Raw genomic sequence first — 27937 nt, 5'->3', positions numbered from 1 at the left:
ATGGCGCCCTCTGCTTCGGTGTTCAAGTCGGGTTTTCAACCTCAGGACAACAAATTTCCGATGGAAAGTGTCCTTCCCGACGCGGAGCAGCTCCTGCTGTTCCTCAGGAAACTCAAAGAGGTGTTCGACTTGTGCGACGAGGATTCGGATGGTTATATTCGCGTGGAGCATTTCGTAAACCTCGGTTCACAGTTCGGCCAAGGAGACGAGGTAATATAAATGCAAATCAAGCATCCCTTGGAGTTTTATGGAGTAACGTTGCGCTACGGTAGCGTTTGTTTATACGTTTAAAGGCTTCGTTTCTTTGTTTCTTGTTGTGTTTTATGTCGTGTAAGACCATGTTATTACACATGCATAGATATTTACTTACAATATACTAATTCATTTATGTTTGGCTATTCAGAACATATAGCCCATACCACAAAGTGGAACAGGCTCTTTGTACCAAAAAATGAACAAAGTGTCTTACACCTGTAAAAGTATATTTTCTTGGATGTTAAAATACAAGATAGACGTGAGATTTTATTTTCAAGTAACTGTTAACGTTCGAACTAGTTTTCAGTGTGGCTGTGGAGGAGAGGACAGTAACACTTTCCAGTGGGATAATCTGATTCAGCTTTTCACTCTCATTCCTTGTATTCAGGCTCTAATTTTGGCCCAAAAAGTGAAACTCATTTTCGTCCAAATGTGTTATTTTGTGGTAGAGAAATTAGGTCAACTACTGAGAGAGAGAGACTGGAAAATAGGCTAATTGTGTTCTTCTGACGGTATTAATGCACTATAGCCAATAGCTCTCAATTGCATCAGCCTTTTGATATTTAATATAATGTGTCAGCCTCAACATAGTAAAAAACATAGGCAGACAGGTTTGTTTTAGTAAAGGAGTTTTCTCTGTTATAAATTAGGTTTAACACAAGCCTTCTGCCATTTGTCACGGCATGGCTGCGCTCTGCTGAACTGGGCTGAGTGATTGTGTGAGCAGGGAGCGAGCATGCATAGACCTGCCTGTGTAGATTCAGAAACAGATATATAGCCTAGACTAGAAACAGCGCAAAGCACCCAAGAGACTTTATCTTATCCCAACCTGTCACTGACCTGCTCTGTCTGAATAATAATTGTGTGCAATGAATTGGCACTCTCTTTATGTGAACAATTAACTCTTTTAATTGACGCTCTGTATCTTTGTAAATGTAATTAGGTTGGTAATAGACCACTTTGCCTGTCTCCATACAGGCTTTTTCCAGTAAGAATGTTTCATAGGTTGTATCCGAAATTGCACCCTATTCCCTATATAGTGCACTACTTTTGACCAGAACCCTGTGGGTACTTACTTACAAGCCCTTAACCAACAATGCAGTTCAAGAAATAAGAGTTAAGAAAATATTTACTAAATAAAATAAAGTACAAATAAAAAGTAACAGTAGAATTACATAACAATAACGAGGCTATATACAGGGGGTCCAGTACCGAGTAAATGTGTGGGGGTACATGTTAGTTGCGGTAATTTGTACGTAGGTAGGGGTAAAGTGACTATGCATAGCAAGCAGCAGCAGTGTAAAAACAAAAAGGGGGGGGGTCAATGTATATAGTCCTGGTGTCCATTTGATTCATTGTTTAGCAGTTTATAGCTTGTGGGTAGAAGCTGTTCGGGAGCCTTTTGGACCTAGACTTGGCGCTCTGGTACCGCTTGATGATGTGGATAGGGGTTAAAAAGGGGTGCTATATAGGTAGTGTGGGTGTTCAACTATGCATGTAGCATCAACACTCTCCCCAGCAGATGTAGTGAATAGGTCTATATGGACACTGAATTCTCATGTTGGAACTACCTTAGTTCAAAATTAAATGAGCATTTGAGAAAGAGGCAGCTCGCTGAAGCTAAATCTTTTAAGCTAAACAATTTCCCCAATGCTTCTCTCAATAGTTTTATTAGACCACAATGATCCACTCTGTTATTTGACCCCGATGGTCATCTATGAAAGTTTGAACATCTTGAAGAATGATCTGGCTTTAATGGCCATGTACTCTTATACTCTCCACAGCCAGAAGAGGACTGGCCACCCCCCAGAGCCTGGTTCCTCTCTAGGTTTCTTCCTAGGTTCCTGCCTTTCTAGGGAGTTATTCCTAGCCACTGTGCTTCTACATCTGCATTGCTTGTTGTTTGGGGTTTTAGGCTGGGTTTCTGTATAAGCACTTTGTGACATCTGCTGATGTAAAAAAGGCTTTATGAATACATTGGATTTGATTTGAGTTACGCACACAGAACATGATGCAGATGAGATTAAACCTGTCTGGACTTTTCAGTGTCCCACTGGCAACATGTAACCTCAACGTCATCCTTTCACTGCTCCCATATTCTGACCTATCCAGTCCACTCCCTCTATCCACCCACTCACAGTCACACTGATCCCCTGCTCCTCCTAATCCAGCAAAACTGAATTTAATCTCCTAAAAACCCAGACTCACTGGTCCAAATCATCCAACACAATGGCCTTCATTTCACCCAGTACTTTCCTGTTGACCCAGTTGCCGTGCCGACAGTAACTAGGGCATGAGAGCCGTAATCGTCTGGTGTGCGTTTTGACTGACAGCTGGCTGACACAGTGAGGGATGGTGATGCACAGCTGTATATCAGAGGTTGGACAGATGGGAGCGAGGACCCATCGTGTGTGTGTGGTCTGTTGAAGGACTGTCTACCACCACATTCTCAGACACACGCACACAAATGTACGAGCATACACGTACACACACAAACACACGCATACGCAAGCACGCACACACACACACACACACACAATCTCTCTGGTATTCACACAGTCATTCTCAGTCACTAGCAGGTCTCTATCCCCAGCATTTACCATTTCATGACACTGTTTTACCAGCCCCAGTCTAAAAGTAGGAGTTGAAAGAGTTGCAGGCAGCATCTAAAGTGCATTAAATGCATAATTCATGAGCACAGTACAGTACCCCTGTGTCTCTGCTTCAGCCCACATGAAAGATGTGGATGTGGGTTGATGGTGGGAGCGGCTACAGAGTTGCATACATTTCCTCCATCACAGGGAGTGCAGGTCGGTACTATGGGCTGTTTACAGTAAGATACACCCTCTGTCTCCCCCTCCTCACTTTCACGTTGACTAATACACAGGATCATCAACCGAGATCTACCAGTTCACCTCTGACTGGTATTGGCTGGTTTTATTTATTAATTGTATTTTTATTTATTTTATTTATTTCACTTTTATTTAACCAGGTAGACTAGTTGAGAACAAGTTCTCATTTACAACTGCGACCTGGCCAAGATAAAGCAAAGCAGTTCGACACGTACAACAACACAGAGTTACACATGGAATAAACAAACATACAGTAGAAAAAGTCTATATACAGTGTGTGCACATGAGGTAGGATAACGGAGTGAAAGGCAATAAATAGGCCATGGTGGCGAAGTAGTTACAATATAGCAATTAAACACTGGAATGGTAGATGTGCAGAACATGAATGTGCAAGTAGAGATACTGGTGTAACGGATGTGAAACGGCTAGCTTAGTTAGCGGTGTGCGCTAAATAGCATTTCAATCGGTGACGTCACTTGCTCTGAGACCTTGAAGTAGTAGTTCCCCTTGCTCTGCAAGGGCTGAGGCTTTTGTGAGGCTTTTGTGGAGCGATGGGTAACGATGCTTCGTGGGTGACTGTTGTTGATGTGTGCAGAGGGTCCCTGGTTCGCGCCCGTGTATGGGCGAGGGGACGGTCTAAAGTTATACTGTTACATTGATGCTGTTGACCCGGATCACTGGTTGCTGCGGAAAAGGAGGAGGTCAAAAGGGGGGTGAGTGTAACGGATGTGAAACGGCTAGTTTAGTTAGCGGTGCGCAGAGAACTGGAAGGAAAGGTGGCCAAAGGAAGAATTGGCTCTGTTGAGTCTGCCGATAAGAATGTGGTGATTGACAGAGTCAAAAGCCTTGGTCAGGTCGATGAATATGTCTCTTATCGATGGCAGTTATGATATCGTTTCTGTGTGTGTGTGTGTGTATATATATATATATACACACACACACACACACACACACACACACACACACACACAGTGGGGCAAAAAAGTATTTAGTCAGCCACCAATTGTGCAAGTTCTCCCACTTAAAAAGATGAGAGAGGCCTGTAATTTTCATCATAGGTACACTTGAACTATGACAGACAAAATGAGAAAGAAAATCCAGAAAATCACATTGTAGGATTTTTAATGAATTGATTTGCAAATTATGGTGGAAAATAAGTATTTGGTCAATTACAAAAGTTTCTCAATACTGTTATATACCCTTCGTTGGCAATGACAGAGGTCAAACGTTTTCTGTAAGTCGTCACAAGGTTTTCACACACTGTTGCTGGTATTTTGGCCCATTCCTCCATGCAGATCTCCTCTAGAACAGTGATTTTTTGGGGCTGTTGCTGGGCAACACGGACTTTCAACTCCCTCCAAAGATTTTCTATGGGGTTGAGATCTGGAGACAGGCTTGGCCACTCCAGGTCCTTGAAATGCTTCTTACGATGGCACTCCTTCGTTGCCCGGGCAGTGTGTTTGGGATCATTGTCATGCTGAAAGACCCAGCCACGTTTCATCTTCAATGCCCTTGCTGATGGAAGGAGGTTTTCACTCAAAATCTCACGACACATGGCCCCATTCATTATTTCCTTTACACGGATCAGTCGTCCTGGTCCCTTTGCAGAAAAACAGCCCCAAAGCATGATGTTTCCACCCCATGCTTCAGAGTAGGTATGGTGTTCTTTGGATGCAACTCCAAACACGACGAGTTGAGTTTTTACCAAAAAGTAATATTTTGGTTTCATCTGACCATTTGACATTCTCCCAATCTTCTTCTGGATCATCCAAATGCTCCCTAGCAAACTTCAGACGGGTCTGGACATGTACTGGCTTAAGCAGGGGTATACGTCTGGCACTGCAGGATTTGAGTCCCTGGCGGCGTAGTGTGTTACTGATGGAAGGCTTTGTTACTTTGGTCCCAGCTCTCTGCAGGTCATTCATTAGGTCCCCCCGTGTGGTTCTGGGATTTTTGCTCACCCTTCTTGTGATCATTTTCACCCCACGGGGTGAGATCTTGCGTGGAGCCCCAGATCGAGGGAGATTATCAGTGGTCTTGTATGTCTTCCATTTCCTAATAATTGCTCCCACATTTGATTTCTTCAAACCAAGCCGCTTACCTATTGCAGATTCAGTCTTCCCAGCCTGGTGCAGGTCTACAATTTTGCCCTTTGACAGCTCTTTGGTCTTGGCCATAGTGGAGTTTGGAGTGTGACTGTTTGAGGTTGTGGACAGGTGTCTTTTATACTGATAACAAGTTCAAACAGGTGCCATTAATACAGGTAACGAGTGGAGGACAGAGGAGCCTCTTAAAGAAGAAGTTACAGTGCCTTGCGAAAGTATTCGCCCCCCCTGAACTTTGCGACCTTTTGCCACATTTCAGGCTTCAAACATAAAGATATAAAACTGTATTTTTTTGTGAAGAATCAACAACAAGTGGGACACAATCATGAAGTGGAACGACATTTATTGGATATTTCAAACTTTTTTAACAAATCAAAAACTGAAAAATGGGCGTGCAAAATTATTCAGCCCCCTTAAGTTAATACTTTGTAGCGCCACCTTTTGCTGCGATTACAGCTGTAAGTCGCTTGGGGTATGTCTCTATCAGTTTTGCACATCGAGAGACTGAAATTTTTTCCCATTCCTCCTTGCAAAACAGCTCGAGCTCAGTGAGGTTGGATGGAGAGCATTTGTGAACAGCAGTTTTCAGTTCTTTCCACAGATTCTTGATTGGATTCAGGTCTGGACTTTGACTTGGCCATTCTAACACCTGGATTTGTTTATTTTTGAACCATTCCATTGTAGATTTTGCTTTATGTTTTGGATCATTGTCTTGTTGGAAGACAAATCCCTGTCCCAGTCTCAGGTCTTTTGCAGACTCCATCAGGTTTTCTTCCAGAATGGTCCTGTATTTGGCTCCATCCATCTTCCCATCAATTTTAACCATCTTCCCTGTCTCTGCTGAAGAAAAGCAGGCCCAAACCATGATGCTGCCACCACCATGTTTGACAGTGGGGATGGTGTGTTCAGGTTGATGAGCTGTGTTGCTTTTACGCCAAACATAACGTTTTGCATTGTTGCCAAAAAGTTCAATTTTGGTTTCATCTGACCAGAGCACCTTCTTCCACATGTTTGGTGTGTCTCCCCGGTGGCTTGTGGCTAACTTTAAACAACACTTTTTATGGGTATCTTTAAGAAATGGCTTTCTTCTTGCCACTCTTCCATAAAGGCCAGATTTGTGCAATATACGACTGATTGTTGTCCTATGGACAGAGTCTCCCACCTCAGCTGTAGATCTCTGCAGTTCATCCAGAGTGATCATGGGCCTCTTGGCTGCATCTCTGATCAGTCTTCTCCTTGTATGAGCTGAAAGTTTAGAGGGAGGGCCAGGTCTTGGTAGATTTGCAGTGGTCTGATACTCCTTCCATTTCAATATTATCGCTTGCACAGTGCTCCTTGGGATGTTTAAAGCTTGGGAAATCTTTTTGTATCCAAATCCGGCTTTAAACTTCTTCACAACAGTATCTCGGACCTGCCTGGTGTGTTCCTTGTTCTTCATGATGCTCTCTGCGCTTTTAACGGACCTCTGAGACTATCACAGTGCAGGTGCATTTATACGGAGACTTGATTACACACAGGTGGATTGTATTTATCATCATTAGTCATTTAGGTCAACATTGGATCATTCAGAGATCCTCACTGAACTTCTGGAGAGAGTTTGCTGCACTGAAAGTAAAGGGGCTGAATAATTTTGCACGCCCAATTTTTCAGTTTTTGATTTGTTAAAAAAGTTTGAAATGTCCAATAAATGTCCTTGCACTTCATGAATGTGTTCCACTTGTTGTTGATTATTCACAAAAAAAATACAGTTTTATATCTTTATGTTTGAAGCCTGAAATGTGGCAAAAGGTCGCAAAGTTCAAGGGGGCCGAATACTTTCGCAAGGCACTGTACAGGTCTGTGAGAGCCAGAACTCTTGCTTGTTTGTAGGTGACCAAATACTTATTTTCCACCAAAATTTGCAAATCAATTAATTAAAAATCCTACAATGTGATCTTCTGGATTTTTAAATCATTTTAAATCATTTTCATAGTTGAAGTGTACCTATGATGAAAAATACAGGCCTCTCTCATCTTTTTAAGTGGGAGAACTTGCACAATTGGTGGCTGACTAAATACTTTTTTTGTCCACTGTGTGTGTGTGTGTATATATATATATATATATATATATATATATATATATATATACACAGTCTTATGCATTCATGATGTGTGCTCTATATGAGTGAGATCCTCTATGTGTGAAGAGCTGTACTTCAGCTCTAGGTCATAACAACATGAGGTGTGTTGTAGTGACTCAGTAGTGATTCAGAGAGGGACTGTTAGAACAGGTGGTGGTGGGAGGCTCACAGCTTCAGGTCACACACACACACACACACACACACACACACACACACACACACACACACACACACACACACACACACACACACACACACACACACACACACACACACACACACACACCTGTCAGCAAGAGTCAGACATTGACAGGTTGTTTACAATTTCATCTGTACGTTTGCATAGATTCTCTTTGTATTATATGAAGCCAAACCCATGACAAATTGTTTTTGTTCAGCCGTTTTGTTGCCTGTCCCATGTTCTCCAGGTGAAGAAGTTGGCCAAATGCTTGGACCCAAATGCTCAGGGCAGGATCAACTTCAAGGACTTCTGCCATGGAGTGCTGGCTATCAAAGGTAGGAATGAGAGGCATGGACAGGGAGCCAACCATCGGCAACTGCATAATTCAGTTTTACTGGTGTGTGTGTCTGTGTGCATGTGCATCGTGCATATGGTGTCTTCCCACTGAGGCAGAAGAGCATCATTCAGCAACACTATTCTGCCATTACCCTTCTACTTAGGTTATAGATGCTGGGACTGAAGAGGATGCGTAACTCCTACTGCCTAGTTACCATGTAGTTACCACGGAGTAGAGTTGAGTCACATGTTCATACATACACAGCCTACCTACAAAATGGTTTTGTGCACAAACAATATTGTACTCTTTTTCATAAGAAGGTAGTCTAGCTCAAACCCCAAAAATATTTTTTTTTTCTGAGAGAACCAATCAAAGCTCTAAAATAAGTACAACTTGGCGCAAATATTGCATTTACAATGGCCTCAGCATCAGAAAGTGAAGGTGGAGAGACATAAAGGATCCTAGAGAGTTAGTGTCAATCAAAGGTGAAGCCCTACAATTTAGAGAATAAAAAGTCTGCTTTGGGCTGTGAGTCATTCACTAACATTATGAAAGTCCTGCCCATGTTTGAATCTTAACATCTTCACTATGGTTAGTTTGTTTTTCCCTGCTACACCCTCAAGGCTGGTTTCTGCCAACTCATTATAAGTGCTCTAACTGACCTACCGGCCTCCTCTTTGGCCTGTCTAGAGAGAGAGAGAGTCCCTGTAAACCAGGTCAGTTTGTTTTTCCCTGCTACACACTCCAGGCTTGTTTATAACAATCAGGACACTTGAGTGGACACTAGCCAACCAGGACACATGAGTGGGGAACCAGCCAACCAGGACACATGAGTGTGGACACCAGCCAACCAGAACACATGAGTGTGGACACCAGCCAACCAGGACACTTGAGTGGACACTAGCCAACCAGGACACATGAGTGGGGAACCAGCCAACCAGGACACATGAGTGGGGAACCAGCCAACCAGGACACATGAGTGGGGACACCAGCCAAACAGGACACATGAGTGTGGACACCAGCCAACCAGGACACATGAGTGTGGACACCAGCCAACCAGGACACATGAGTGGACACCAGCCAACCAGGACACATGAGTGGGGAACCAGCCAACCAGGACACATGAGTGGACACCAGCCAACCAGGACACATGAGTGTGGACACCAGCCAACCAGGACACATGAGTGGGGAACCAGCCAACCAGGACACATGAGTGGACACCAGCCAACCAGGACACATGAGTGGGGAACCAGCCAACCAGGACACATGAGTGGGGAACCAGCCAACCAGGACACATGAGTGGACACCAGCCAAACAGGATACATGAGTGGGAACCAGCCAACCAGGACACATGAGTGGGGAACCAGCCAACCAGGACACATGAGTGGACAGGACCAGTGGGGCCAACACAGGACCACATGAGTGGGGAACCAGCCAACCAGGACACATGAGTGGGGACACCAGCCAAACAGGACACATGAGTGGACACAGCCAACCAGGACACAGACCAGACACATGAGTGTGGACACCAGCCAAACAGGACACATGAGTGTGGACACCAGCCAACCAGGACCATGAGTGGGGAACCAGCCAACCATGACACATGAGTGTGGACACCAGCCAACCAGGACACATGAGTGGGAAATCAGCTAACCAGGACACTTGAGTGGACACCAGCCAACCAGGACACATGAGTGGGGAACCAGCCAACCAGGACACATGAGTGGACACCAGCCAACCAGGGCCATGAGTGGGGAACCAGCCAACCAGGACACATGAGTGTGGACACCAGCCAAACAGGACACATGAGTGTGGACACCAGCCAACCAGGACCATGAGTGGGGAACCAGCCAACCAGGACACATGAGTGGGGAATCAGCCAAACAGGACACATGAGTGGGCACCAGCCAACCAGGACCATGAGTGGGGAACCAGCCAACCAGGACACATGAGTGTGGACACCAGCCAACCAGGACACATGAGTGGGAAATCAGCTAACCAGGACACTTGAGTGGACACCAGCCAACCAGGACACATGAGTGGGGAACCAGCCAACCAGGACACATGAGTGGGGAACCAGCCAACCAGGACACATGAGTGGGGAACTAGCCAACCAGGACACATGAGTGTGGACACCAGCCAATCAGGACACATGAGTGTGGACACCAGCCAATCAGTACACATGAGTGTGGACACCAGCCAAACAGGACACATGAGTGGGGAACCAGCCAACCAGGACACATGAGTGGGGAACCAGCCAACCAGGACCATGAGTGGGGAACCAGCCAACCAGGACACATGAGTGGGGAACCAGCCAACCAGGACACATGAGTGGACACCAGCCAAACAGGACACATGAGTGTGGACACCAGCCAACCAGGACACATGAGTGGACACCAGCCAACCAGGAGTGGGGAACCAGCCAACCAGGACACATGAGTGGACACCAGCCAAACAGGACACATGAGTGGGAACCAGCCAACCAGGACACATGAGTGGGGAACCAGCCAACCAGGACACATGAGTGGACACCAGCCAACCAGGACACATGAGTGTACACCAGCCAACCAGGACACATGAGTGTGGACACCAGCCAACCAGGACACATGAGTGTGGACACCAGCCAACCAGGACACATGAGTGTGGACACCAGCCAACCAGGACACATGAGTGTGGACACCAGCCCAGGCATGAGTGTGGACACCAGCCAACCAGGACACATGAGTGGACACCAGCCAACCAGAACACATGAGTGGGGAACCAGCCAACCAGGACACATGAGTGGGGAACCAGCCAAACAGGACACATGAGTGTGGACACCAGCCAACCAGGACACATGAGTGGGGAACCAGCCAACCAGGACCATGAGTGGGGAACCAGCCAACCAGGACACATGAGTGGACACCAGCCAACCAGGACACATGAGTGGACACCAGCCAACCAGGACACATGAGTGGGGAACCAGGACCTTGAGTGGACACAGGACACATGAGTGGGGAACCAGCCAAACAGGACACATGAGTGGGGAACCAGCCAACCAGGGGGAACCAGCCAACCAGGACACATGAGTGGGGAACCAGCCAACCAGGACACATGAGTGTGGGGAACCAGCCAACCAGGACACATGAGTGTGGACACCAGCCAACCAGGACACATGAGTGGACACCAGCCAACCAGGACACATGAGTGGGGAACCAACCAGGACCAAGCCCAGGACACATGAGTGTGAGGGGAACCAGGACACATGAGTGTGGACACCAGCCAACCAGGACACATGAGTGTGGACACCAGCCAACCAGGACACATGAGTGGGGAACCAGCCAACCAGGACACCAGCCAACCAGGACACAGTGGACACCAGCCAACAGGACACATGAGTGGGACACCAGAACCAGACCATGAACCAGGACACATGAGTGGGGACACCAGCCAACCAGGACACCAGCCAACCAGGACACATGAGTGGGGACACCAGCCAAACAGGACACATGAGTGTGGACACCAGCCAACCAGGACACATGAGTGGGGAACCAGCCAACCAGGACACATGAGTGGGGAACCAGCCAACCAGGACACATGAGTGGACACCAGCCAACCAGGACACATGAGTGGGGAACCAGCCAACCAGGACACATGAGTGTGGACACCAGCCAACCAGGACACATGAGTGGACAACCAGCCAACCAGGACCATGAGTGTGGACACCAGCCAAACAGGACACATGAGTGGGGAACCAGCCAACCAGGACACATGAGTGGGGAACCAGCCAACCAGGACACATGAGTGTGGACACCAGCCAACCAGGACACATGAGTGGACACCAGCCAACCAGGACACATGAGTGTGGGGAACCAGCCAACCAGGACACATGAGTGTGGACACCAGCCAACCAGGACACATGAGTGGACACCAGCCAACCAGGACACATGAGTGGGGAACCAGCCAACCAGGACACATGAGTGGACACCAGCCAACCAGGACACATGATGAGTGTGGACACCAGCCAACCCAGGACACATGAGTGGGAACCAGCCAACCAGGACACATGAGTGGACACCAGCCAACCAGGACACATGAGTGGGGAACCAGCCAACCAGGACACATGAGTGGACACCAGCCAACCAGGACACATGAGTGGGGAACCAGCCAACCAGGACACATGAGTGGACACCAGCCAACCAGGACACATGAGTGGACACCAGCCAACCAGGACACATGAGTGTGGACACCAGCCAACCAGGACACATGAGTGTGGACACCAGCCAACCAGGACACATGAGTGGACACCAGCCAACCAGGACACATGAGTGGGGAACCAGCCAACCAGGACACATGAGTGGACACCAGCCAACCAGGACACATGAGTGTGGACACCAGCCAACCAGGACACATGAGTGGGGAACCAGCCAACCAGGACACATGAGTGGGGAACCAGCCAACCAGGACACATGAGTGGACACCAGCCAACCAGGACACATGGGAACCAGCCAACCAGTGAGTGGACACCAGCCAACCAGGACACATGAGTGGACACCAGCCAACCAGGAACCAGCCAACCAGGACACATGAGTGGGGAACCAGCCAACCAGGACACATGAGTGTGGACACCAGCCAACCAGGACACATGAGTGGACACCAGGACACATGATGTGGACACCAGCCAACCAGGACACATGAGTGGACACCAGCCAACCAGGACACATGCCAACCAGTGTGGACACCAGCCAACCAGGACACATGAGTGTGGACACCAGCCAACCAGGACACATGAGTGGACACCAGCCAACCAGGACATGAGTGGGGAACCAGCCAACCAGGACACATGAGTGTGGACACCAGCCAACCAGGACACATGAGTGTGGACACCAGCCAACCAGGACACATGAGTGGGGAACCAGCCAACCAGGACACATGAGTGGGGAACCAGCCAACCAGGACACATGAGTGGGGAACCAGCCAACCAGGACACATGAGTGGGGACACCAGCCAACCAGGACACATGATGACACCAGTCAACCAGGACACCAGCCAACCAGGACACATGAGTGGGGAACCAGCCAACCAGGACACATGAGTGTGGACACCAGCCAACCAGGACACATGAGTGAAACAGGACACCAGCCAACCAGGACCATGAGTGGGGAACCAGCCAACCAGGACACATGAGTGGGGAACCAGCCAACCAGGACCAACACAGCCAACCAGGACACATGAACCATCCAACCAGGACACATGAGTGTGGACACCAGCCAACCAGGACACATGAGTGTGGACACCAGCCAACCAGGACCATGAGTGGGGAACCAGCCAACCAGGACACATGAGTGGGGACACCAGCCAACCAGGACACATGAGTGGGGAACCAGCCAAACAGGACACATGAGTGGACACCAGCCAACCAGGACACATGAGTGGGGAACCTGCCAAACAGGACACATGAGTGGACCAGCCAACCAGGACACATGAGTGTGGTGGACACCAGGACACATGAGTGTGGACACCAGCCAACCACACATGAGTGGACACCAGCCAACCAGGACCATGAGTGGGGAACCAGCCAACCAGGACACATGAGTGGGGAACCAGCCAACCAGGACACATGAGTGTGGACACCAGCCAACCAGGACACATGAGTGTGGACACCAGCGAAACAGGACACATGAGTGGGGAACCAGCCAACCAGGACACATGAGTGTGGAACCAGCCCCGCCAGGACACATGAGTAGGGAACCAGCCCTGCCAGGATGTTGTTGTGTATTGTTGGGGCCAAACACGTCAACGGCTAACATCTAACGCTCCCCCATAGAGCTCCATTGTAATTGATTGACTGCAGGTGTGCATGCTTAGCAGTGACCTGCCTCTACTCTGGCCCCAGCTCAGCCACTGCAGCCAGAGGCTAAATCCACAACCCACAGATGGTGCAGTGACGCTAAGGCAAGGTATGGGCACAGGGAGTTTGCCTTGTTAACAAGGTGCATGCGTGGTGTCATGTTAGGTGCCAATGTGAATTTAGGATGATGAACCACAGATGATGGACTGAAGGCTTTGTTTTAGTCAGATTAAACTGCTACTAGTCCACTCCCACTCTAAGTTAAAGCTGAGCCCTCATGTCTCCCTCTTACAAAGCCGAAGACTGCGTTTCTAACCTACTCCCAACCAATCATTAATTCATACCAACAAACTCCTTCAGCCCTCCGTGTCACTATTGGCTCACTGTCTGTGTGAATATGTGTGTGTTGAATTATAGATAGGAGAAAAGTAAGTGCACGTGCAGAAGTGCACGTTTCCTAAATACTTACAGGAAATGTATTGTGAACTCAACTAGTCTACCTCATGTAACTGTGGCAGTTGTTTTCTGTCTTGATGTCTCATTACTTTATGCTAATATAACGGCTAACATGTACAGCAAGGTCTCACATCAAGGATTTCATTTGATGGAAAGAAAAGCTACCCAGGGATGGAGAGGCAAGTTGACAGTGGGAGTTAAAGAATATCATGTTATTCTATACAGTATGTATAGAACACCTTCTCCCCCTCTCTCTTTCAGGCTGTGAGGGGGTCCTGAAGACCACACTGGGAGCTCGCAGTATCACACAGCGTCCCTATGAGACCGACAACGGTTACTACTACCAGGTACATAATGTGTGTGTGTGTGTGTGCCCTTTCGCCAGGCCAGCCTCTATAGTTGTACACCCCTCTTTTCATTACCAAGTCAAAAGTCATGTGAAACCCTCAAACTATATTGTTTTCTTGTAACATGGGAGCTTTGACTTTCTAAGCCCTTCATCCCAAATCAGACCCATAATGTGGTTACATTTTTACACTGTCTTTTCTCTCCCTGCACGGATAAACCTAGATTAATGTCAGCATGTGAATCTGGACATAAACTAGCCAGAGTCAAGGCAAACTCCCACACAATGGATTATTAACAGGCATCACATCAAATATAGTGAGTTGTACCATACCTTTACAAATGTATGTCTTTACCAACATTACTTATTTTGATTTTATTGTAGGCCTAGTAGTTTACTTCAAAGTTAAATTTGAACATGTTTGTGTAATTACAGAGTACAATTTTTCAGCGTAAGTACCTCATGTGACCAGATGGTGGCGTACTTTATCCATTCCATTGCCAAAGAGTAGTAACAGTAGCTGGCCCAGATTCTCTCCAGCCCAGCCTCATTCTGTAGACATGGCCTTTGTTTCACGCTTCTCTCTCATTTAAGGTCAATAAACTAAGATAATTGGCTTATTATGTCATGGGGGGGTGTACAGTCTAAAACATTGTTCCCAAGTGATGCCGTCCAAGCTTTCACCACACTGGAGCAGACCTGGGTTCAAATATTATTTAGAATAATTTCCATCTGGCAATCTAGGCAGGCTGGAGCAATTGCTCAATGTATTTGAAACATTTCAAATAGTATTTGAACCAAGGTCTGGAGAGGAGGATCCCCATATTAGGTGTTACAGGATGTGTCATTGTAATGTCCCACTCATCGGGTCATCTCTCTCAAGATATGGTGTGGTAACGATTTATACCACGACACTAGACCAGGGAGTCTCTCTGTTTATGTAAGCAATGTTGAAGCATTGATTTAATGTCAGTGGGTATTAACTAGTGAATGTTTTGCGTTTCTGTTTTCAATTGTGCCAGTGTATGTCAGTGTATCCTTTTATATAAGCCCTCTCTGTGAGTACCCAGATTGAGACCATTTTTTTTCTTCCAAGGCTTCTGCTGCAAATGCATTATCCACATGGAGAAATATATCAAATCAAATGTATTTATATAGCCCTTCTTACATCAGCTGATATCTCAAAGTGCTGTACAGAAACTCAGCCTAAAACCCCCAAACAGCAAGCAATGCAGGTGTAGAAGCACGGTGGCTAGGAAAAACTCCCTAGAAAGGCCAAAACCTAGGAAGAAACCTAGAGAGGAACCAGGCTATGAGGGACGGCCAGTCCTCTTCTGGCTTTGCCGGGTGGAGATTATAACAGAACATGGCCCAGATGTTCAAATGTTCATAAATGACCAGCATGGTCAAATAATAATAATCACAGTAGTTGTCGAGGGTGCAGCAAGTCAGCACCTCAGGAGTAAATGTCAGTTGGCTTTTCATAGCCGATCATTAAGAGTATCTCTACCGCTCCTGCTGTCTCTAGAGAGTTGAAAACGGCAGGTCTGGGACAGGTAGCACGTCCGGTGAACAGGTCAGGGTTCCATAGCCGCAGGCAGAACAGTTGAAACTGGAGCAGCAGTACGGCCATGTGGACTGGGGACAGCAAGGAGTCATCATGCCAGGTAGTCCTGAGGCATGGTCCTAGGGCTCAGGTCCTCCGGGAGAGAGAAAGAAAGATAGAAAGAGAGAATTAGAGAGAGTATACTTAAATTCACACAGGACACCGGATAAGACAGGAGAAATACCCCAGATATAATAAACTGACCCTAGCCCCCCGACACAAACTACTGCAGCATAAATACTGGAGGCTGAGACAGGTGACACTGTGGCCCCATCCGATGATATCCTTCCTGTTTGGCCCTGTCCGGGGGTATAACCCCAACCACTTTGCCAAATATAAATATATATATATATATATATATATATGCTCTTGAAATATATACAAAGCCTGTAATTGAATACATACCCGTCACCTGCCGTCAATGAAATAGCTTTTGTAAAGTGACTGACATTACAAAATGCCTCTCTCCTTCACTGGAAATGTCATTGAACTCAGGTAGTCTCATTCACAAGGCAATGGAACTGTATGACCTTGGTGGTATATGTAGTAGTTAAACTGAAGTGGACTCAATTCCCCCATAAATCAGGCAGAAAAGCTAAAGCTATAAATCCAACACACACACACACAGGCCATAGTGTCTGGTTGATTTACAGCTGACCAAATACATGTGAATAGTTTGCTGTTTGTGCCGTGTTCCAAAGAGAAAAATGTCATCACCATGGCCATGGGTGGAATGGTGCGGGGCCCAACTTATAGAGACACACAGAGTTCCCTTACTACCCTACACTCAATGCGTGCGTGAACTTGTATGTGTGTGTGTAGGTGCGTGTGTGTGTGTGTAGGTGTGTGTGTGTAGGTGCGTGTGTGTGCATGTGTGTAGGTGTGTGTGTGTAGGTGCGTGTGTGTGCATGTGCGTGTGTAGGTGCGTGCGTGTATGTGTGTGTGTAGGTGCGTGTGTGTGTGTGTGTAGGTGCGTGTGTGCATGTGCGTGTGTGTGTGTGTGTGTAGGTGTGTGTGTGTGTAGGTGCGTGCGTGCGTGCGTGTGTGTGTGTGTGTGTAGGTGCGTGTGTGTGCGTGCGTGTGTCGGCCTGGTCCTAGATAAAGATGGTTCCAGTTCCAGGGGCTGACTTGCAACCAGATGGTCATGTATAATTGATCCCGTTCACTTCTCCCTCCTCTAGTGTCCACTCAACCTGTTGCACTAGATGCTGGGAGAGGTTGGGTGTCTCATATCAGGTATAGGCACAGGTAGCTGTGGTGAACAGGGAATGTACCTTTTCGCTGAACATATATTCATTCGCAGGACAAGTTTGGAACTATTTGTAAGTACATTGTGAATAGCTTTTCTCTTGAGGATCAATATAGTGTACATTGTTTTTGTATTGATGTTTTGGGGGTTAGTTTAGGTGGGAGAGTGTAGTTTTCTGGGACAGTGGGGTTGTTATCCAGTGTTCCAGCTGAGCTCTCTGGACTAAAGAGGTTTGTGGAGGGAAAACTTGGTTGCCATTGTGTGGAGACAGAGAAACTTCAGAATCGCTGTGCTCCAGTGCAGCCTCTAGAGGTGAGAGAGAGAAACAAAGAGAGAGAGAGATATGAGGAGGAGGAGGAGGAGAAGTGTGTGATCTGCCTCATTAGTGTAAGAGGAGGTACACAGGATTTATTTGCCTGTTCACTCAAATGGGTAATGTGCTGAGCGAGTGCACATAGACACACACACACACACACACACACATGGGGAAGGCTGGGGGAATTAGTTTTGGCAGGTGATAGAGACAGATGAAGCTGGTGCGCTGAGCATTGCAGGGGAGGAGAGAGCGATAAAGACTGTGTGTGAGTGTGAGTGTGTGTGTGTGATGAGGCTTGGTCTAGATGTGCAGCACCAGGGAGGTAGGGGTAGAGAGATAGCAGATCCGAAGGAAAACAGGCTCCTGTAATTGCCAAGCCTGGTTTACAGAATCAGGTCAGAGCAAAGAGAGTGGGAGCAAAAGAGTGGGATCCCCTACACAGTGGCACTAGCAGGGTAACAACAACAGAGTCATGTCTACCACCACTCCTGTTGAAGTTTAAAACTGACACTGGTGTATAGGAGCTAGTACAACGTTGCGTATTGTACCCACGTAGCATCGCATATCAGACATTTCTACACTATTAGATGTCATAGTTTATGATGTAGCTCTATATGTCTGGTCATTCCGTGTCATCCGAGTCAGTAGGATTGAAAATGTCATGGTCTCTATTCAATAGCTCAAAATAAGCCAAACTAATGAATGAAAATGGCTAATAAAGTGAACAAAGTTCATGGAACTGCAAACTTCTACTGAAGCATAGGGAGTAGGGATCAAGCTTGTTGGTGTTTTAAGGAGTCAACTGTGTTCTGAGGGTAGATCAATCATGATTGGTTCTTAAAACATGAACAAACTGGAGACTTACATCCCCCAGAGACCCACTTCAGTCCTCCCAAAATAATCCCCCCTACAAACCTCTTACTGGTACTGACTCTGAGCCACACGGAGCTGAGATATCCCTCTCTGCCTTAAGACGCTTGTCCTCATTAGAACTGCATGGATTACACTGACATTCCACCAGTGCAGTTAGCATGCTAACAGATTAGCAATGAACTCCATTTTGGAATTATCATGCTAGAAGATTAGCATGGAACTCTCCCATTAAGAGGCGAAGGTTAGTAGCTGGCACAGCCACATAGTAATAAAATCTGATTTTAAACCTTTTATATTTCACCTTTATTTAACCAGGTAGGCTAGTTGAGAACAAGTTCTCATTTACAACTGCGACCTGGCCAAGATAAAGCAAAGTAGTGCGACACAAACAACACAGAGTTACACATGGAATAAACAAGCGTACAGTCAATAACACAATAGAAAAAAAGATAAGTCTATATACAGTGTGTGAAAATGGCATGAGGAGGTAATGCAATAAATAGGCCATAGTAACGGAGTAATTACAATTGAGCAAATTAACACTGGAGTGATAGATGAGCAGATGATGACCTAGCATTTACCTAGCATAGACTTATAGATGACCTGGAGCCAGTGGGTCTGGCGACGAATATGTAGCGAGGGCCAGCCGACTAGAGCATACAGGTCGCAGTGGTGGGTGGTATAAGGGGCTTTGGTGACAAAACGGATGGCACTGTGATAGACTGCGTCCAGTTTGCTGAGTAGAGTATTGGAAGCGGTTTTGTATATCTCCAAAGTCGAGGATCGGTAGGATTGGCAGTTTTACGAGGGTATGTTTGGCGGCGTGAGTGAGGGAGGCTTTGTTACAAAATAGGAAGGCAATTCTAGATTTAATTTTGGATAACCCTAACCAAACCCTAACCTTAACCACAATGCTAACACTAATGCCTAACCCTAACCTTAATATTAACCCTAACCTTAACCACACTGCTAACCCAAATGCCTAACTCTAACCTTAAATAAGACCAAAAAGCTCATTTATGTTTTCATACATGTTTACAGCGGAAATTGCTCAGTTCTGCCTCAAGGACAAAAGGAATCCCAATAAGCGTCAACCTGCTTAAGAGGCATTAGAAGAAGACAAAATGTATATTACCATTTGAATGACATCTATTGCAGTATAAATCAATGTTAGAGTTTACATACGCTATATATACAAAAATGTGGACACCCCTTCAAATGAGTGGATTTGGCTATTTCAGCCACACCCGTTGCTGACAGGTGTATAAAATCGAGCACACAGCCATGTAATCTCCATAGACAAACATTGGCAGTAGAATGGTCTTACTGAAGAGCTCAGTGACTTTCAATGTTTGTCGGGAGCTTCATGAAATGGGTTTCCATGGCCGAGCAGCCGCACACAAGCCTAAGTTCACCTTGCGCAATGCCAAGCGTCGACTGGATTGGTGTAAAGCTCGCCGCCATTGGACTCTGGAGCAGTGGAAACGCGTTCTCTGGAGTCCGACGGACGAATCTGGGTTTGGCGGATGCCCGGGGGACGCTGCCTGCCCGAAGGCATAGTGCCAACTGTAAAGTTTGGTGGAGCAGGAATAATAGTCTGGGTTCGGTCTTCTTCATGGTTCGGTCTAGGGCCCTTAGTTCCAGTGAAGGGAAATCTTAACGCTACAGCATACAATGACATTATAGACGATTCTGTGCTTCCAACTTCGTGGCAATAGTTTGGGGAAGGCCCTTTCCTGTTTGTGCATGACAATAGCCCCATGCACAAAGCGAGATCCATACAGACATGGTTTGTCAAGATCAGTATGGAAGAAAAATAATCTATATCTTTTCAATTAAAAAAACAACAGAGACTGTCAGATTTCCAGTCATTCTAATTAATGTAATAACCCTTGATCTTCAGGAATAGGACTTGGAAATATGGGAATCTAGATTAGCCAAATTGTTTTACCTGAGCACAACCCAGAAACTAAGGACTAATCAGCCTAATCTGTTGTTTTTGATTTTGATGTCAAAAAGAAGTTGACCAAGAAATAGTGCTCAAAGCAGGCCATTCCAAGAGCAACATCGAAAAATCGTCCATGAAGAAAATAAAAGCCCCACTCGTTGTCTTCTTAAATTAAATTCCTTTTTGACAGTATTGAGCACAAACATTTATTCCATAGGCAGGGATCCGCACCATGCAGCTGTTACAAAATAACATTTCACTGGCTGTCCACTGGGGGCGTATTCATTACTCCGATCCTGTTGCAAAACGTTTCTTAAACAGATGGAAACGGAACGGGGAGGGACCTACCTAAATTTGTTCAATAGAAACACTTTTTGCTTCCGTTTGGTTTTCAAGAGGTAAACGGTTTCCGTAATGAATACACACCTGGCTGCAAAAACAATGATTGATAGGCAGCTTAAACTTTTTAAATTCAACCTTTATTGGGTTAAAATGCACATATACATTCATGAACAGCCATCCACAACAACCAGAGGTGCAAATAAATGAGAGAGCAGCAGGGTGATTCACATCAATGCGCTGTGTAGCCTAAATATCCATAAAAAAAAATCTGTATCGCCTGTAGGGTACACCACTGTTGTTGTCCTTACCTCCAAGCATTTATTCAAGTTCGCTGATCTTTGGATGCCGACAGCAGTCGCACCATTGGTAGACATAGCTTGGACTGTAGCCTTCAAAAGCCTATTCCTGCTATTTTCCCGCGATCCATCAAATGCATTTGGTGTGTCATCATAGGGGTCTCTGGATTTGTGATCAGACTCGCTCAGGCGGAACAAACTAAAACTTTTTTCAATGCTGATTTGAATGTTATTGAGAAAGCAGAAAGGTGTCAAAAACGGTTTCGCAAGCATCCTCTCTGAATTGAATAGTAGTCCTAGAAGTAATCATCTAGTTTTTCAAAAGTATCTGTAATCTGATTACAATATTTTTGCTGGTAACGTAACTGCAGTTACCTGTTTTTTGTTTGTTATCCGTTACTCCCCATCCCTGGGTGGCTGTAGGCTCACTAAAACAGTGACTATTGACTCAAAATGGCAGCTCGTAATCTTCAATGTAGTCTGTACTGCAAGACTCTGTCACAAACAATGAGTTACCCCAGACTTATACTGTAGGCTACGTTCATTGTGTTGGTTCATAGAGAAGTTTAAGAGACATGTTAGTCAACTTCTCTTGTTCTGGTGCCGACAGGCCAGGCAATTCACCAGGGTTTACTCACCTTAATCTCCTGTCCCTGTCGAACTCATCTAGTCTCTCTATTCTCTTAATTTTGTTTAAATCTTTTCATAACTTTGCATCTTATCTCTCCATTCCCGGAGCACCAGGCAAGCTTCGTGATTCAACATCAGAGCAGAACAGTGTGTGAGGGAGCTCCCAAAACCAGCTCTGAAATTAACTGTGTTATCTCGCCCCCCCTCCTCCCCCCTCTCTGTTCTTTCATTCTCTTGCACCATCTCTCTAAATCAGTTGGTTGGTTGGTCGGTCTCTCTCTATGTCTCTCTCTCTCTCGCTCTACTTGCAGGGTGCTTTCTCTCTCTCACCCTTTTCCTCTCTTTTTCTCATCCCTCTATCCATGTTAGCATTCGAGGGAGGACTATACACTATCAGCCACTGCAGTCATTTCATGCTCGAATTTAAGACAGAAAGAGAGAGAGACAGAGGGAGAAGATAAATAAAGCGATATGGAGAGGGAGCAGTAGAAATAGAGAGAGAGAGAAATACAGAGAAAAGGGAGAGAGAGAAAGAAGGGATATTTACTGTGTGGGCACTGCTGGAGCATAATGTGGGAAACACGCTCATCTAGATGAGTGAAGGAAGCGTGCGGAGATGGAACCGTATTGAGAATGCTGTGCTGCAGTCTTATGGCTTGTCATAATAGCCATAGAGATCCTATTATTCATCTCAATGATAATAGCTTTTAGGGATCCATAGTTCTTCAGAATTGTGCAGTCAATGGAATAACTCAAGCAATGGTCTTCTTCTGTCTACGTATAGATGGTTAGAGATCTTTAAAGAGGTTGATGTTAAGTCACTGTAACCATATGCAGTACCAGTCATTGCCTTAGCTTGTTACAAATATTCTGGATGATTCAAATGATCATCATTACGAGTGCCTGATAGACTGATTTCACGTAGGCCCACACATATCATTTGGAAAGATACTGTAGCATTTCTGCCATCTCATATAATGACACCATAGTCACAGCAGCCCAGACTGACTAGCAGTACACATTACTCACCCTGCTATCACAGCCCACACATACCACACCACTCACCCAGGGGAACCAAGGAGAAATATTCAGATTACAAAGTTATCATTTCCTAAAATAACTTTTCAGATATTTTATCTGATCAATTAGTCTTCGAATTAATTAATTATTTACTTTACCTCACGTTAGTCTCATTCCAAACGTCGTAAATTGTTGGTTATTGTAAGGGACTTCCTCCTCTTCTTCCGAAGAGGAGAGGCGAGAAGGATCGGAGGAACAATATGCGGCGTGGTAAGTGTCCATGGTTCTTTTAATAACAAATACTACACATGAACAACTGAATACAAAAAACAATAAACGTGGAACGAACAAAACCCAAAACAGTACCGTGTGGTGAACAACACAGACACGGAAACAAACACCCACAAACAAACAGTGAAACCCAGGCTACCTAAGTATGATTCTCAATCAGAGACAACTAATGACATCTGCCTCTGATTGAGAACCATACTAGGCCGAAACGCCCTGACCATACTAAATAAATACAAAACAAAGGAAATAAAGGTCAGAACGTGACAGTTATCTGCACGAACCCAGTCTTAACTATGAGTCATCCATACATCAATTGTCTTAAATAATTTATTTATTACTAACTAAGTAATTCACAGAAATGCATAAACAAACAAACAAACAAGGTAAATGTGGTTACATGAAATGAGAATGTGCCCTAGTGGGCTAAACCGGCATGGCGGCTTGTTAGACAAAAGGGGAAGTGGGGATCGACTAAGAAGTCACTACAAAGTGATAATTATAACAATTGAAATGCTAATCCTTTGCACATGAACGCTCACTCATTTGGGAATAATTGCAATCAATCAATATTTTTACGCTCAGTGTGTCGTCTTGATCGCTGGTGAAAAGTTCATTTCTTTTGTATAATTGTCTGACTCTCTCCCTCTCTCTGTCGTGGTTATAGTGGATAGTTCAGAGTGACATTCATTCGTTTCGTTATTGGATGGATGTTTCGGCGGTTGTCGTTCTTCGCGTTCAATGATACCGAATTCCTAGCTGCAGACTAGTAATTCATATCAAAGAATTGTTTTTATTCTGTCGGTATCGATAGTCTAAGAGTTTAACCACGTGGTATGTTTAAAAGATTCGACAATGGTTGACAACCTTTGTCCTACTAATGGAGAAAAACATGGTCTGCAACCTTTAGCCATCTCGTAATTGAGGTAAGCTCGGTCTCCTGATCGAAAACCAGAGAGGGGGTTTTATTCGGAAGGGCCGAAAAAGGGCTGTCCCAGGAGGCCTGACCCTAACTGGGCTCAGGGGCGGTCCTCTGAATTAGTTCAAATCAAAAGGGAATTGTATTTTTCTTCATTAAATAGTCCAAAATCATATTACACAATTATACAAACAGTATCATACTCACTTATTCATCTTATACAACAATTAGATGTAAACCTAATATCTGAGGCTATTATATAAACAGCGTTATGGTAATGTGGCCACACCGTCTCCCATGAGCTTCCCCAAGTTGTGACAAACTGACCAGTTCGTAGCTGGATTCTTCACCGATCTTTTATACTTTCTCCGGAACATGAAATTTGTTCGTACCTCAAGTGGAAGGAATTGCTTTGTTCTCTATGAAAATTTACTCTCTCTATACTGTGTGTCCATGAGGAGATCCTCAGGAATTTACGATGTCTCTTTGACCACAGCAACCTAGTTGAAGGAGGCAAGGGGGAGGCAGGGAGAGGGGGATGGGGCTTGCTATACCCAAAGAGGCCAACGTCATGACATACCCCCCCTGGTGGTTTGGATCTTGTTTGTCCTGCAAGTTACAAATCAACATAAAATCATGAACACATGGTGTCCTGTTTGTAGATCATCGTTGCAGTCCCCTCTGGTGGTTGAACTTGGTAGGCTTCTCTGAAAGCGGAGCTGTCCACCAGAAGGATGGCAGTTGATGTCCGGTTGGTGATCGCCGTTGCGGTCCCTTCTAGTGATGTACCTTGGTAGGTTCCCTGGAAGCTGCAAAATACCCCAGGGAGGGCCAGGGGATGTCCTGGTTGGTGATCGCCGTTGCGTGATGGTTATATGGGGACTTTGTTTATGGCTCTATCACTTCCTAAGTGTCACAGGAACTGAACCGAAAAGGAATGAAAGCATAAACAAAAGATATACAAAATATAGTTCTCACACAAAAATCATCTAATTGGACTGTATTCTATATACGTCCAATGTTCTGGCAAAATGACTATCATGGCATTGTCTCTATTGCCATATCTAGGGTTTTCCTACTTGGTGTGTTGCTTAGGCACTATCCTAAGTTGATAACTATATGATAAGTTTACAGCTGTAAGGCACTAGTTTTGGGCAGTCTACAGGGATGACCTATGGACTTCTGGGAAGAAAACTGGTAAGTGCTGTAGAGTCAAAAGCCTAGAAGTAAATGTTCAACTTTACTAAGGCTGGTATTTTGCTTGGACGCTTAAGTGATCCTAGCATAAATCCTAGTTGGATGTTCCGTTGTGCATGTGCGTTTATGCTTACACAAGCGCGCATGTCAAGGGAAGAAAACCAAGTATCCTGGCAGATTACAACTTGTTCAGAATCTGACGTAGTCAGGTAATTATCAGGTCAATGCCTGGAGGTCAGTCAGAATTGGTGTCGAGGGAGTCTGTAGTAGTTTTACTACAAGTCATAGCTATGTTATCCACGGAGGAGCTAACGTCATGACGGAAGTACTCTTGTGATCTCGTGTGACTCGTGTGATCGTTGTTAATGATTCTAATCATTTTCCTCCTGAATGGAGGATTCTATTTATGAGTGACATGTCTGTTAACCATTGGAAGAGTGTACTGGAGATTCCCTTCCACGTGTTGCACTCTGAGTGACTCCTATGTCGCTATTGTCAAGGGTAATTTGATTGGTTAGGTCTCTAACCTCCTTACTGGCTGTAGCTAGACTGACTGTCACTGGTATTGGTACTGGTGCTCAAAGGAAGCAGTTATCCTACCGATTTATTCTGAAATATTATACTACCGGAACACATGATTGGAGCATTTTACTAGTTGTATTGTAGTTGAACTGTAATGGCAGATTTCCTCTTCGCCTGAAGAGGAGTAAGGATCGGACCAAGATGCAGCGTTGTAAGTGTTCATGACGATTTATTAAAAATGAACTGAACACTGAAATACAAAACAATAAACGATGTGATGAAAACGAAAAATGAAAAAGTACCATGTGGCGACAAACACTCACACGGAAACAAACACCCACAAACCAACAGTGAAACCCAGGCTACCTAAGTATGATTCTCAATCAGAGACAACTAACGACACCTGCCTCTGATTGAGAACCATACTAGGCTGAACACAAAAACCAACATAGAAAAACAAACATAGACTGCCCACCATAAATAAAGACAAAACGAAGGAAATAAAGGACAGAATGTGACAGTACCCCCCCCCCCCCCAAAGGTGCGGACTCCGCCACTGGAGGGCTGGTGCGTGGAGGTGGCACTGGATAGACCGGACCGTGCAGGCGCACTGGAGCTCTTGAGCACCGAGCCTGCCCAACCTTACCTGGTTGAATGCTCCCGGTAGCCAGGCCAGTGCTGCGAGGTGGAATAGCCCGCACTGGGCTGTGCTGGCGAACCGGGGACACCATGTGTAAGGCTGGTGCCATGTACGCCGGCCCGAGGAGACGCACTGGAGACCAGATGCGTAAAGCCGGCTTCATGGCACCTGGCTCGATGCCCACTCTAGTCCGGCCGATACGAGGAGCTGGAATGTACCGCACCGGGCTGGGGAGACTGGGCGCTCCACCACATATCACGGTGCCTGCCCGGTCACTCTCTCTCTCCGGTAAACACGGGAAGTTGGCGCAGGTCTCCTACCTGGCTTCACCTCACTCCCCGTGTGCTCCCCCCAATACAATTTTGGGGCTGCCTCTCAGGCTTCCAGCTGCGCTGCTGTGCTGCCTCCTCATACCAGCGCCTCTCTGCTTTCGCTGCCTCCAGCTCTGCCTTGGGACGGCAGATTTCCTCTTCGTCTGAAGAGGAGTAAGGATCAGAGCCTTTAGTTCTTCCCGTAGTGGAACTTCTGGAGAACATTGGTCTATGTTTTGATCGTCCTTCAACCCTTTGTTACCCTTGTGGTCTGACACTATTTGTGGGCTGGATGCAGGAATGTAGCGAACAGGTCAATTGTAGCGGTAGTCATGTTGATGGCGACGTACTTTACAGTTATTTCGACTGCGGAGGTTATTGGAATCATGGTTTCGTGGTAGAAACTGTTGTTGTGCGTCATCTCTCAACGCTCCAATAACTGATAATGCACCCTCTGACTGGAGTGAGTGTTCCTGGTCAAACTTCAAAACCGCGTGGTCAGCTCTTAGCGTTGTGAACTTTTGATGCTTCAAAAGCTGTGCTTGCAAACTCTCTGAGTTGTAGGATACATGTTTGACAGGAACATTTGTTTAAAAGGTAACAGGTCTTCCATGCCTGTTTCAGTGAGTAGGCCAAAATAAGCTGAACGAAGCCTATGATAGTAAGCTTGTGGGTGTTCGTTCCGAGTTTGTTTGACGGTGTTAGCTAGTGAGCTATCGTGTTTGTGAGTCGCTGAACCACTGAATTCTAATTTCAAAGCTGTGGCTAGTTTAGCGTAGTCGTTTAGCACGTGTTGCTGTTGTCACGTGTCTATTCGACGTTTGCTTCAACAGGTAAACCTTGTCAGAACCCGTAGCGTTCGGGTAGCCATCCAACGTGTCCTCTATGTCAGCTAGGAACGTCTCAGTATCGTTTGGCTGACCTGGAACGGGGTCAAAGGTGGGGAAATTCTTGATGAGTTTGTCAAGGTATTCCGCGCAAGCGGGCATAGAGGGTTGGCTTCATCCTGTGGAGAGATTGGGGCCGAAAGGCCAAGAGGAGAAGCCAAGCCTTGTTGTTGTTGTTGGCTAAGAGGCGCAATATTACTGAGTGCCGAATGGCCAAGAGGAGAAGACTGAGGGACACATGAGGGAGGCAAGGTCTGAAACCTATCGTCCTTACTCCTGTGAGTACAGGGCTCCGGTTGCTTGGATTGGTAGTCACGCGGTAGAGCGCGACCATTCTGGACTTCCTCCAGATGGTACCTAAAGGTGGTATTCGGCTGCATTGCAGAGTCCACTTGAGTGCTTAGAGTACTGA

The 27937-nt window shown here is 46.0% G+C and overlaps 1 protein-coding gene across 1 annotated transcript; it reads left to right on the top strand.

The window, feature by feature from the left end:
- LOC135528558 (rab11 family-interacting protein 4A-like) lies at nucleotides 1-26816 on the top strand. Its single transcript, XM_064957725.1, has 4 exons — nucleotides 1-210; nucleotides 7760-7847; nucleotides 14397-14468; nucleotides 26707-26816. Exons 1-4 carry the CDS (start codon nucleotides 1-3, stop codon nucleotides 26814-26816), a joined length of 480 nt encoding a protein of 159 aa, XP_064813797.1.
- The last annotated feature ends 1121 nt before the right edge of the window (nucleotides 26817-27937 follow it).

Source organism: Oncorhynchus masou, chromosome 5 (genome assembly GCF_036934945.1).
Source record: "Oncorhynchus masou masou isolate Uvic2021 chromosome 5, UVic_Omas_1.1, whole genome shotgun sequence".
NCBI lineage: Eukaryota > Metazoa > Chordata > Actinopteri > Salmoniformes > Salmonidae > Oncorhynchus > Oncorhynchus masou.
The sequence above is the reverse complement of the archived record's forward strand: the minus strand, read 5'-3'. Positions and strand labels throughout refer to the sequence as shown.

Bases quoted from the DNA above. Each gene is read 5' to 3' on its own strand.
- LOC135528558 (XM_064957725.1), top strand. From the start codon at position 1: ATGGCGCCCTCTGCTTCGGTGTTCAAGTCGGGTTTTCAACCTCAGGAC. The intron at 7,848-14,396 runs GTAGGAATGAGA...TCTCTCTTTCAG, and splicing joins TGGAGTGCTGGCTATCAAAG to GCTGTGAGGGGGTCCTGAAG. The intron at 14,469-26,706 runs GTTACTACTACC...GCTGCCTCTCAG, and splicing joins TCCCTATGAGACCGACAACG to GCTTCCAGCTGCGCTGCTGT.